The sequence below is a fragment of the Gallus gallus genome, chromosome 4, assembly GCF_016699485.2.
Source record: "Gallus gallus isolate bGalGal1 chromosome 4, bGalGal1.mat.broiler.GRCg7b, whole genome shotgun sequence".
Taxonomy (NCBI): Eukaryota; Metazoa; Chordata; class Aves; order Galliformes; family Phasianidae; genus Gallus; species Gallus gallus.
In genome coordinates, this window is record NC_052535.1 from 16,538,441 (window position 1) to 16,551,606 (window position 13,166).

Here is a 13,166-nt window from a genome sequence, read left to right on the forward strand (position 1 = left end):
GGGGACTCGTCGGGGACGCCTCACATCCGGCCGGGCAGTGCGGCCCGGTGGTAGTAGATTCAGATTTTGAATCTGACGAAATCATTTAAAGAATACATCCAGAAGCGTAACAAAACCTTACACGAATCCCTGGTGAAAACAATAATCACCGAAAATGAACTAAAAGGAATCTCAGGGCAAATCGAGGCAGAGACGGCACACCACTGGTGGGACATCTTTTTAGGGTATTTTCCAACAATGTCAAAAACATTGGACATGTTAATCCGTCCATTATTAGCATTACTGGTGATAATTTCAACATTAACAATTGCAAACTGTTTCTATTGGTATAAACCTAAGAGACTAATCCAGAAGGTTCGGGCAGTGCCAGCAGTGATTAAGCGTGAGCAATATGAGATTCTGCCCAAGTATTCACGAGCTGACTGAAAAGGGGGGAATTGATTTGAAGGAACAGGCCTCAGTGTATTTTGTAATGTGTTTTTAGAAATGGCTGTTTTGAAAAAGTAGAGTTGTTGCATGTTGTAAGGCTGTTGTGTTTTGACAAGAGACCTTCAGCAAAAGAAACACAGTAATGAAGCCGGGGCCTCCACACAAGGCTGAGTTGTCTCACTCTGGGATTAGGTTGGGATGCCCAGATACTCCCCTGTACCCTCCTCGTCTTCTAACACCCCGGTATATGTCACTAAAAGACAGGCTAACACCCCAGTATATCTCATGAAAAGAGGTTGCCAAAATTCTCTCTATCCCAGGACAAACAGATGTCCAGAAATAATGTCCGAGTGCTGAGTGAGCAAATGTTACGAGTTTGGTTCCTATCAATTACTTATAATAGGCATCCTCCTATTGAGCATGTGTCAATGAAGAAAGTTTATCTAGCAGACAAGTGAGGAAGACCACTGCATGAAGTAAAAGGCTGTCAGCTGGACGGTCACAATGCTAAAAGGACACTAGGCGGTAGAAGAGACCATGGAATGGAGGACTGGAAGCCTCATAAATCACTACCTCACATAGGCGTGTATATGTTAATTGCCTCACATGTAATTGACAAATATGTGCTATCTGCGTAGGTATAATGGACTCTAAATTGTGTGATCTTTGAAGCGCTTATGATGGAAATATCCCCAGTGCTTCTAAAATCCCCAGTGCTGCTGATAAAGAATGCCTGACTGAACAGTAACAAAACTTTGCTGTTAAGTTTCTACACATCGGTTTCCTGGATTCAGAAGAAAAGCACGGGAGGCAGAGAGCAGGAGGGGAGCGGAGACGCAGGCAGTGCCCGAGGGCTGTGCAGTCAGGCAACAGCAGTGACTTGCTTCAGAGTGGCCCCTCTGCTCAGCTTCTGGTCACAGAACAGACCAAAACCTTGATGAGGCCACACTTGGTAGGACTTTACTGTGCTTCCACCCAATGGTTTAAGAAGATGTCCTTTGTCTGCTTTTGGCACAAATGCTCTGCTGCTAATGCAAGAGGCAATTCCCAGGTCTGTATGGGAGCTAAACTACACATCGATGGTTTCCAGGACCTCCACTATTCATGGTGGTGTATTTCCTCAGTGGGAAGACAGCGGCTAATCCATGGGCACCCAGCCTTTTGGCTTGCCCAGGCCGCTCTGAGTGAAGAGGGGTTGCCTCGGTTTCCCACAAACCAAGGCATCACTCGGGCTCAATGGCCATCCCAGCAGTTCTCAGGGAGCTCTCAAGGTGCTGCTCAGAGATTTTGGATCAAGTTGTATTCCTGCTGTGCTTCATCCTTGAAAACAGCTGCTCACACGTGCGTACTGCCAAGCGGTCATGGCGTGAGTAAGGCGTGACTGTGGAGCGGGGGATGTTTTTCTCCAGTAGAAGAGACCTGATCAAGTTTTTTGAGTAGAACACCTGATTGCAACTCCATATGCTCCATTAGCAGGTAATGTATTTCTGTTGACACTGAGAACCAGAGACAGGCTGAAGATACCAGCTTCCAGGGTGAACGCAGGAAAGGGAGGGCGGACACTATGATGATCAAAGGGCTAAAGCACCTTTCCTATGAAGAATGGTTGAGGGATCAGGGCTTGTTTAGCTTGGAGAAGGCTCCAGGGAGACGTCATTGTGGTCTTCCAGTACTTGGAGGGAGCATATAAACGGGAGGGGAAATGGCTGTTTACAAGGGTGGATAGTGATAGGACAAGTAGGAATGGTTTTAAACGGAGACAGGGGAGTTTTAGGTTAGATATTAGGAGGAAGTTTTTCACACAGAGGGTGGTGACACACTGGAACAGGTTGCCCAAGGAGGTTGTGGATGCCCCGTCCCTGGAGGCATTCAAGGCCAGGCTGGATGTGGCTCTGGGCAGTCTGGTCTACTGATTGGCGACCCTGCCCATGGCAGGGGGGGTTGAAACTTGATCTTTGAGGTCCTTTTCAACCCAGGCCATTCTGTGCTTCTATGATTCTATGACAAGAGATGGCTTGAGAAGGTGAATGCTAGTCCTAACAGGGCCGCAGATCCCAGGACAGTGGGAACTGGCAGCTCCAAAAACAGGAATAGAGTGCAACTGGAGGCTCACTGCTGGATGAGGGCAGCGTCCTGGTGACATGGGACATGCTTTAGGTGGAAAGTCTTCACCAGCACAGACGGCCTTGAGAGAGCTGTGCCCGGTCTCAGGTGCCCAGCACATGAGAGTGCTGGAGTTATGGGAGAGGGCCCATGGAGGACCACCAGGCTGACTAAGGGGAAGCATGGCAGAAGAACACAGGGGGCCCTGCTGACCCATGCCTTCCTGTGGGCGTGAGAGCTGCTACCCCTAGGGCAGCTGCTAGCACATGGGCCTCTGTGGGCCCACAGCCACCGCCAGGGCTTTGTGATGCGTGAGCGGCACCATGCCCAAAGGCCACTGTGACATGAAAGAGCAACCACAGCAACAACGTCCAGGGCGAGAGTTCTCAGGGTGCCCACTCTGAGGAGAGCAGTTCTCTCAGGAGGCAGCAGCTCCCCTGGGTGTCTTTCTCTGGTCTCCAGACAAGGACATGGAGATGCCGAAGGAAGAGGAGCCTAAGGCTCACTCCCAGCCCAACAAAGGGCTGCCAGGTATACAGGAGCACCACCAGGTGAGGCTCAGGGAGTGAGGGAGAGACCAGCAGCATGACAGGATGGTGTGGAGAGCAGCAGGAGGAGGAGCATGGTGTTGGGGAGAGCTGGCCAGCTGGCCCTAAGCACCTACATCCTGAGCACTGAGCTTCCTGACACCTGGGAATATCTCCACACAGAGCCAAAGATGCCTGGGAAAGCCAAGGCCCATGTGGCCCCAGAAGCTTAGAGACGAGGGGCAGAGAGCAGCTTGGCCACGCTCAGTTTTGCCATCCATGACCAGGAGCTGCCTGGCCTCATGTCGGGCCCAGGCCCCATGGCACAATGGGTGCTGTCAGGCCAGTATGGGTGCCTCAATCCCTCTCCTTCTATTCCCCGCAGGTGATCCGCAGGCCACCTCACACAATGACAGCAGGCAGCCAGAGCCCAGAATCCAGCCTCCACGAGGACAGGCTGCTGCCGCTGCCATATCCATGTGGCAGCCACCAGGCACAGGTAGGGAGCCCCAGGGAAACAGGTGGAGCGGCTCTGGCAGCCCTGCCAGCTGCTGACAAGCAGGCAGCTGACAAGCAGTTGGGACATGCTAGAGGAGAAAGCCGGGCTGTGCCCATGGCAGACAGACTGAGCCAGGAGAGAAGGGAGCTGCTCTCTTCCTGACCAGCTCTGTGAAGCAGGGTGGCAGTGGCCCGTGCAGCTGCACCACAATGCCAGGTTGCAGGAGCATTTGCAGCGCAGCCATGGAAGGCAACACAATGAAATATCCCAAGTAACTTATTTCTCCTTGCCTTCTCTTGCAGATGAACAAGCTGGAAGACAGTGAGACACTGTCCCACGGAAGTGTCTCACAGGAGTACACAGACAGCGTAACCAGCTTGCTACCTCTGCCAGAGCAGGCAGTGGCTCAGACAGCCGCACCACAGCACGTGCCAGTAGCTGAGACACCAACATCTGCTAGTGGCACCTGCGAGCTGCCTGATCTGCAAGCAGCAGCCTCTGCCTCTAGTGGCAGAGGAATGGAAAAGGCCTTTGTGCCTGAAGCCCCAGGCCATGAGAAGCTTTGTGCAACTGCTCTGGACAGCCTTGGCAAACAGGATGAAGAAGCAAGGCCAGGCAAACAGAAATGTGCTCCACCAAGCCCAGCCGTCAGTGACACAGCAGTGGAGGACACTGTGCAATCCCTCCTGCCACAAGTCCAGACAAAAACTGCTGCTGTATGCCTCAGACAGCAGGACCTGACACAAGCCCAGCAAGCAGCGGGAGAAGCAAAAGCAGACGAGCCCCAGGAGGCCACGAACAGAGTGCACGTCACTCCTCAATCAGGGCCTGATCCCCAAGTGCATATAGCAGCAGTGGCTGCCCACAGAGAAGCTGTGCCAGCTTCCTCAGGCAGGGGCTACACGCCAGGGCACCAGGAAGGGATTTGGGCTAGTCAGCACTCAGCAGTCCTGAATCCATGCATCCCGTGCCAAGTGGTAGGGGCTAGGATGTGGGTGCACCATGAGACTCGAGGGCAATGTCAAAAGAGCTTGTTATCGAAGACAGAGCTTCTGAAGGAGATGGGTAGAAGTTGCGCGGCCCATACTGGGCAAAGCCTAGCTGACTTCTGGGAAATAACTAGGCAGATAAAGAAGCTGAGGAAGCAGAGAGCAGGGCAGGAAGTCCCGTGTGTTTCACACTATGAGCCACAGGACATGGCAGAGGAGGAGGAGCTGGAAGAAGGTGGTGATGAAGAGCCAAAGATCAAAACCCACTGGGTCAACCCCAGGATCACAGGCTTCTGCCAGGGCCCACAGGCTCCTCCTCAGCAAACGCCTGGCTCTTCCAGCATCACAGACACAGAGGCTTCAGGAGAGTCAGATGGCCAGGCACAGAGCACAGCTCTTCCTGCGTCAAGGCACACAGATGCCAAGGCAAAAGCTTCTGCCTTGGCTGGTGGTGCCTGGGATGATGGCCATGGGACACTAGCGCCCACACCAACACTGGAAGAAGAGAATGCTTCAGCTTCTCCTCTCCTGAGTGAACGGAGCACAGCTGCGAGGGATGAGAGCCAGAGGCCTTGTCTGCACGACCCCACAGCCTGTGCCATTTCTCTGGAGGACACAGCCCAGGCCTTGGTGAGTCCAGCTGGTGGGATGTGCTGGAGGAGACAGGTGGGCCGACCCTGTCAGACTGAGCCGCACTAAGTGTGGTTGGCTGTTGGGGCATGGCAGGGGCTGCTGTGGGGAGCCCTCAGGCCCAGCAGGTGCCACACAAGGAGCTGCTCTCTTCCTGGCCAGCTCTGTGGAACACAGTGGCAGCGGCCCATGCAACTGTGCCATAAGGCCGAGTTGTAGGAGCATTTGCAGCACAGCCACGGAGGGCAACACAGGGAAACGTCCCAAGTAACTTCTTCATTCTCCTTGCCTTCTCTTGCAGATGAACAAGCTGGAAGACAGTGAGACACTGTCCCACGGAAGTGTCTCACAGGAATACACAGACAGCGTATCCAGCTTGCTACCTCTGCCAGAGCAGGCAGTGGCTCAGACAGCCGCACCACAGCACGTGCCAGTAGCTGAGACACCAACATCTGCTAGTGGCACCTGCGAGCTGCCTGATCTGCAAGCAGCAGCCTCTGCCTCTAGTGGCAGAGGAATGGAAAAGGCCTTTGTGCCCGAGGCCCCTGGCCAACAAGAATCTCTCCCGCCTGCTTGCGGGACTCAAGGTGAGCGCCAGCCACGGCGTGCTCTGTTCAGGAGGGCGCTTGGGTGTCTGTTCAGGGTTTGCTGCTGCTGCTGCATCACAAGACAGGAAGAGTAGCCGTGTCAGGCCACCAGCACCGGGCAACTTCTCAGAGCTGGCTGCTGGCCCCCAAGTAGCTGTGCAGCACCCTGAGCGATCATCACAGGTCATAGCAAGACAGCACCTCAAGAATTAACCCCCCCACCTCACAGTACACCCTTCCTGCATCCTCAGCAGGCTTAGCTTGGCACAGGGGGGCCCACAGGGAAACTTATGCCGAAGTACTATCATGCTCAGGAGGTTCCATGTGAATTGGAAATTCTGAAACGGAAGCACTTTCAAAGGCTGGCCTACAGCCGACACCTCTGTGGTGCACAGAAGGACACTGCCAGGTATGTGGAGCGTTTGAAATCGGTGAAGAAGCGTCATCGAGGCTGCGGCAGGAAGCAAAGGGAGCCGAGAGAATCTTGGCTGCAAGTACAGAAACCTACTGTTCTGTCTCTGAAGCGCTAATTGAACTAAACAGCGGACCAGAAGAGTTTTGTTCATCCACGGCAAAACAACTGACAACAACATACAAGCCACTGCTTGCTCAGCTGACGCTGTTTCACGTGTGCTGCACTCTGTGCTGCTTGATGGATCCCTGCACCTATCCGTCCGGTGCCTGAAGTGCACCCGGAGCAGAGCCGAGATGGCAGCGCTCCACCTGCATGCAGCCGCCCTCAAAAGCACAACAAAACAAGAAAGGAACCCCAGTGCTGCGAGCGGCAGAACGGCTGGGCCAGGCTGGGCCCACAGCTCCTGCAGCACCTGGAGCCCCGGAACCACCCCACCACCTTGTACTGCAGGTCTTGTATTTCTGTCGACTGAATTTGGAACCGCACATACACCAAAAACCTGATGATTTTTCCATCAGTCTTGGAACCGGTTCTGCAATTCCCTTCTGCCAAGGGAAAGCACGGCCACATCCAACCAGTCGCCACCACCGGCCTCAGCGCTGCTCGCACCCTCCCTGATCCCTCCTCGCAGCCCTGGCCGGTTAGCAGCGCACTGGTGCAGCCATGGCCGAGCGCCGCTTTGGAGGTGTGGGGCGGCTGTGCGGGCCTGGACGGCCGGAGCGCCCAGTCACAGCTGCCCGGAGGGGGAGGGGCTCCTTGTCAGGTGCGCCTCAAATGCGCCCGGGTGCGCTCCTGTGGCGCTGCTGCAGGAAAGTATCGAAGCTGGGGGGGGGGAGGGTTTGGACTGGGGCAGCTCCGCAGGTTCCTTCCAGCCCTTATGGCTCTGTGGTTTTCTGACCCAGCAGCGTTCGGACACCCCCACGGACACTTCCCCTTGTCTGTGGAAGTAAACAGGGATACAGAACGATCACATGCACCTCTTGCTGTTTTCTGCCTGCCACACGAGCCAGAGATGCTGCTTCCTACGCCAAGGGGCCTGCTGCTGGCATGGAGCAGAAGAGGTCCAGTATGATTGAAAAAGTTACTGGCTGCCCACTCTGCATTACAGGCAGTAGAGCCAATAGCCCAAACAGCTGAAGTTATAGTTAAGATGACCTTACCAATTCAGTGGGGGGTGAAAATCTTACCCACCTTCCTAAGACAGAGGTGGCCCAAGCACAGACAGTGGCACGATGGGTTGGCTGTCACAGCCAGAGAAGTAGTCTGTCTTCATCACCCTTGAAAGAAGAGCTTCAGAAGATCCTAGGCCCAGTGACATATCATAGAGATGTGCCAGAAGAGACAACGGTTGCTTCACTGGGGAAGAATCCCATTCATGAAGGGAAATATCCTGTTTCTGGAAGATTCCTGGTATATAGATGGGTCCAGCAAGGGCAACCCGAGCAAGTGAAAAGCAGTGGCATACCATCCGTCCGCTGAAACAGTCTGGTTTGAAGATGGGGATGGTCAGAGTAGACTATGGGCAGAACTGCGAGCTGTGTGGATGGTTATAAGCAAGGAACCTGGTGATGGTATGCTGAATATCTGCACAGATAGTTGGGCTGTGTACTGGGAGCTCACTCTTTGGATTGCACAGTGGGCCACCCAGGAATGGACTACTCATGCCCAACCAGTGTGGGGCAGAGATATGTGGTTAGACATATGGAATGTGGTTAAACCCAGGACCATACATGTCTACCATGTTTCTGGCCACCAACCTCTACAGTCACCGGAAAACGATGAAGCTGAGACGCCGGCTCGAGTCCAATGGATTAAGGATTCACCATCCAAGAACATCGCCTGTTTGTTACATCAGAAGCTGTGGCATGCTGGACAAAAGACAATGTGGGCAACTGCTAAAGCATAGGGGCTGCCCATACAACTATCTGATATTGTCCAGGCATGCTGAGTCTGCAACACTGGCTCCAAGATGAGACCGAGACCATTGCCCGAGACAACAGCCCATTTTGCTAGAGGACACAATCCTCTCCAGCAATGGCAGGTCAATTTCATTGGGCCCCTCCCTCAGTCTGAGGAGGCGAGATATGCATTGATCTGTGTCAGGTCCCTTCCAACCCAAGCCATTCTGTGATCCTATTTGATTCTACAACTGCGCTTTAATACTTCTCTGGTTTTCAGACCTTGGATCAGATTGTGGCTCTAGTTTGATAATAAATTCAGCAATGTTAATAGCCCGGAAAGATTTGAATTCTCTCTCCAACTCCTTCCAAATCCATCTTGTTTCATCTCACAAATTCATAAGAACTGAGCATAAGAATTCATAAGAACATAAAAAAGCAGAAGTTTCTTTCCCAGCTCTGAATAAAGGATCCAGATTACCTAACTACATTTAACACAGACAAGAGGGCACCCACAGCCCATGATACGGTTGCCCCCATCAGCTGTTCTAGCTCCACCCCGGGAGGTTCCCAACTTTCCACCTGGCGAAATCCCAAGCAAGTCCCAAGTGCCATGGTCTGCTCCTAGAGCTGTCTCTGCCTGGAGCAGGAACGTTGGGCTGGCGGCCTCCAGGCTACCAGAAGACAGCTGTTTTTTCTCTTGCAGACACACAGACTTTGCAATGAGTTTGAGTTTGCAAGGGTGAGCATAGACCCATGAAAACATGGGACAGCAAGCAATGCATGTATCTGGCAATTACATTTTGGCTGCTGTTGACTTCTGTTCTTCACAACAGAAGCACCTGAAAAGACAGAGCCATGGGAGTGACTGTGATTGCTAGGTTGATTGCCTCTGTGGCCAATTTCTCAGCCAGTATCTCTTGGCAGAGATTTCAAATGCTGTCACGACGCCATGTCTGCAAGATGTGGTTGAAGTTAAGGCATGGATCTGAAAGCCACCCCAAAACTTCTGGCTCGGTAATGCTGTTGGATTTGTTGGATTGACTGTAAATATTCTGCTGTGAGGGTTTTCTTTTTTTTTTCCTTTTTTTTTTCTTTTTCTTTTTTTTTTTCTTTTTCTTTTTGAGTATTCCTGTGTGATCTAAATCTCCGCATAGGTAGGTGGCTACCAAAGCTGGATCAGAGCTTGGGCCTGCCCCCCCTATTTGTTCAGACAGCCACTTCTAGTCCATCAGCTCTGTGGTGTGCTCTCACCCCTCACTCAACACAGTTACCAGAGCCTGAAGCCTAGCCAATGGCAGGTTTATTCATCTTCTTTGCGAAGGGGTTTGACCAAGTTCTTGACCAAGTCTCGCCGGGACTTGAAGTTTAATCCCATCCACACCCTGCTACTCAAACTGCTCAAGAGCTTTTCCTCAGCAGCATTTATTGCACCAAAAGGTGACTGTCCCGACACAGTCTCTGGGGAGGATTCCCCCTTAGATATTTCCCTTCAGCCAGCTGTTGCTGGCCACCTGCTCCACACTGGGCCGGGAGGATGGGAAGAACTGCAGCAACTGGATGATGAGGGCCTGGCAGGGTTCCAGCAGCAGGGACACCCCCCTCAGGTGCAGGACCCCATCCTCCTGATGCCGGATCATGTTGCAGAGGCAGCCGTGGAAGGGCAAGTAGCCAGTCACCATGGCAAAAAGGACCACCCCCAGGCTCCACATGTCCAACTTCTTGGCATCATGGGGGTAATGCAGCCACATTTCCGGGGCCATGTAGGCTTCTGTTCCACAGAAGGTGGTGCTCAGTTCTGGGTAGCTGCTCATCTCCTTACTGAAGCTGAAGTCAGCAATCTTGGCCTGGCGGCCATCAGCACTGAGCAGTATGTTCTCACACTTGAGGTCACGGTGTATGATGTTCCGGTCATGGAGGTAGTGCACGGCCCCCACAACCTGCACAAAGATGTCCCGGGCATCGGGGACGCAGGGCAGCTTGCCCAGCTGCTGCAGCCACTGCTGCAGGTTGGTGGCTGCTGACTCCATCACGATGTAGACCATCCCGTTGGTCAGCTCAAAGATCTCAAAGATGAGCACAATGTTGGGATGATCGAGCTCATGCAGGATGGAGAGCTCCCGGAGCAGAAACTTCTGCACAAATTCTGGGGAGGCCCGTCGCTTGTTCACCATCTTGATAGCTAGGGGAACTGTATATTTGGTGGAGGTGGCCGCCCTCACCTTGGAGAACCTACCCTCTCCTAAGGTCTCACCCAGCATGAAACCCAGCTTGTGCAGTAGCTTCTTGTCTGCATCAGTGTTTGGCATGTTAGCTGGTCTGGATGGGATGAAAGTGTGTCCACAGTCGACCTTCACCCACCTGCAATGGTCCCACAGGTGCCCTGTGGGGCTGAGGGTCCACGCAGGCGTTGTGATGAAGTGGAGCAGTGCCTCACTATGGTTGTGATGTCAACATGATCAGACGGGTCCACACTGTTCTTGGGTGTCCCAGCTTGTCATGCATACATACTGGGAGAACTCCCAGTACTGAACATATATATATTCATATATATATATGAATATATATGAATATATATATATATATATATAAACTTTTTCTGCTCTCGAGTTTTCAGAACAAGGATTGTCTGATGATAAGAGTTTAAATGCGAGTGTTCTGGAGCAAATAATCACTTTGGGGACCCATAGCTATTTTCTGCAGAATACTGGTTGTATTAAAATCAGAACTACACAGAATGGCACCAGAGAGTGATATGTACCACCTCTAATTACAGACCACCATGGCTGGATGTCAATATTTAGTTTTTGATTATGACAGTGCAGGAAGTGGTTTTTCAAGGTGGGCTTTCCAAGTTGGCATGGTGTGGATGGGGAGCCTGGTCTTTCAGAAGAAACAGCTTTTTGAACTTCTTTGAGTTGTGCTCCCCTGATTTTATCAAAAAATGATAAAAACGATAACAGCGAGGCATTCTCTTGCTGTAAGCTGGGGTTCACCAGGAGTGGCTCCTTCCTCTGCTGGCAGCTTTCCTAGTTCTCAAGAACAGCCATGTCTGCTTTGTGCTGCTCAAGGAGCTTCGCCTTCCTGTGGAGCATGCATTTTCTTTCTAACTAAAAAGAAGCTTAGGGCCACAAAATAGCCATGCAAAGCCAAAGGACATTTTTTATTTTTGAAGATGTATTTCATTAAGCAAATAGGTTTTGAAAAGAATTAAGCCTCGACCAAAGGCCAATGAAAATCAAAAAATCACAGAATGGTTTGGGTTGGAAGGGACCTTCAAGATCATCCAGTTCCAACCACCCTGCTATAGGCAGGGACTCCTCCCCCTACAGCAGGCTGCTCACAGCCCCATCCAACCTGGCCCTGAATTCTTCCAGGGAGGGGGCATCCATGACAACTGTGGGAAACCTGTTCCAGCGTCTCACCACCCTCATGGTAAATAATTTCTTCCTAGTATCTAGTCTAAATCTACCCTCTTCCAGTTTAAAACCACTTACTCTTGTTCTGTCGCTACATGCCTGCATAAAAGTCCCTCCCCAGCTTTCCTGCAGGTCCCCTTCAAGTACGGACAGGCCGCTATAAGGTCCCCCTGGAACCTTCTCTTGGTTAAGGAGCACTACATCTCTCAGCCTGTCCTCATAGAAAATGAGAGCCTTGTCATGAGTCCAGCTTGTAAAGTGTTTTGAAAGTCCCCTGAAGGAAGGAAAATAATTGAATCATGCATCCATAACTACTTATGTGTAATGGGGGGGCTTTGCTGTTCCCTGGCTCCTACGGGCAAGCAATCATCACACTGAGTCTCATCTGCTGTCCAGGCTGGGGTTCAGAAGCACAGTTTTCCCTCTGTGGATGCCATTTGTACAGGCAAGCTGCGAGGGCCAGAACGTTGATGGAGTTCCTGTGCAGGGCCTGCACTGAGAGTCACCAAGCAGCACCCTTCTCGGTTCCTCCTTATTGCCCATCTGATCACAGGGACACTGCCTGGGAAGGAGGCTGGGGGAAGGACACCCTACACGCACGCCGAGGTGCTCCGAGTGCTGGCAAAAGGCGGGCACTCCTCTCGGACTAGACAGCTATTTATTTTTATAATGCACATAAAGAGCGTGCTCCCGTCCCTCGGCGTGCACGCTGGGGGGAGAACTGCACTGCGCACCCCGCGCTGCAATAAACCAACGTCAGCTTTCTAAACTACCGCTTGGTTCGGAGTTGCCTTGCTCTGAGCTGCCGGTAAGCCAGGGGCAGGTGCCCCTGGGAGGCGAGCAGCCGGACCGCAAGGCGGTAAGGATCAGCCCCAGACTCCGCACGTCAGTCCTCCCGGCGTTACAGGGGATGTTCCGCCCAGCCCCGCCTTTTCCGGTTTCCCTCTCGGTTCTTTTTCCGGCTCCGTTTCCGGTTTTCTTTCAGGTCCGCTTCCGGTTGCGTGCCGGAAGCGCTGCGCGGCCGTGTGATGTTTGTGGGGGGTTCATCTTCGGAGCAGTGCTCTGCAACATCTTTATCAGTGACACAGACAGTGGGGTCAAATGCAGCCTCAGCACGATCGCTGACGACACTGAGTGGTGCAGGTGGTACAACAAAAGGAAGGGATGCCATCCAGATGGACCTGGACAGGCTTGAACTGTGGTCCCACGCAAACCTAACCATATTCAACGAGGCCCAGTGCATTGTGTTGAACTTGTCGGGGCAATCCCAGATATGTGTACAGATGGGGTGAAGAACTGGAGAGCAGCCCTGCAGAGAAGGACCTGCGTGTCCTGGTGGGTGTAAAGCCAGACATGAGCCAGCAGTGTGCACTTGCAGCCCAGAAGGCCAACAGTGTCCTGGGCTGCATCAACAGAGGGGTGGCATTGGGCAGGGAGGGGATTGTCTCCCTCTGCTCTGCCCTTGTGAGGCCCCATCAGGAGCAATGCACCCAGGCCTGGGACCCCTGGCACAAGAATGATGTGGGGCTGTTGGAGTGGGTCCAGAGGAAGCCACAAACATGCTCATAGGGCTGGAGCACCTCTCCTCTGAGGAAGGGCTGAGGGAGCTGGGCTTGTTCTGCCTGGAGAAGAGGGGGCTCCAGGGAGACCGCACTGTGGCCTTCCAGAAT

General features: G+C 52.7%; 2 protein-coding genes across 2 annotated transcripts; one reads left to right on the forward strand and one right to left on the reverse strand.

Moving 5' to 3' along the window:
- The first annotated feature begins 2,342 nt into the window (after nucleotides 1-2,342).
- LOC121110664 lies at nucleotides 2,343-6,255 on the forward strand. The gene is made up of 4 exons (XM_040700168.1): nucleotides 2,343-3,083; nucleotides 3,445-3,558; nucleotides 3,861-5,177; nucleotides 5,479-6,255. The coding sequence occupies exons 1-4, from the start codon at nucleotides 3,003-3,005 to the stop codon at nucleotides 5,857-5,859; spliced, it is 1,893 nt and encodes a 630-aa protein (XP_040556102.1). The 5' UTR covers nucleotides 2,343-3,002; the 3' UTR covers nucleotides 5,860-6,255.
- Nucleotides 6,256-9,136: 2,881 nt separating this feature from the next.
- LOC428720 (testis-specific serine/threonine-protein kinase 6-like) lies at nucleotides 9,137-11,352 on the reverse strand. Its single transcript, XM_426278.5, has one exon. It carries the CDS (start codon nucleotides 10,384-10,386, stop codon nucleotides 9,556-9,558), a length of 831 nt encoding a protein of 276 aa, XP_426278.1. The 5' UTR covers nucleotides 10,387-11,352; the 3' UTR covers nucleotides 9,137-9,555.
- Nucleotides 11,353-13,166: the final 1,814 nt, after the last annotated feature.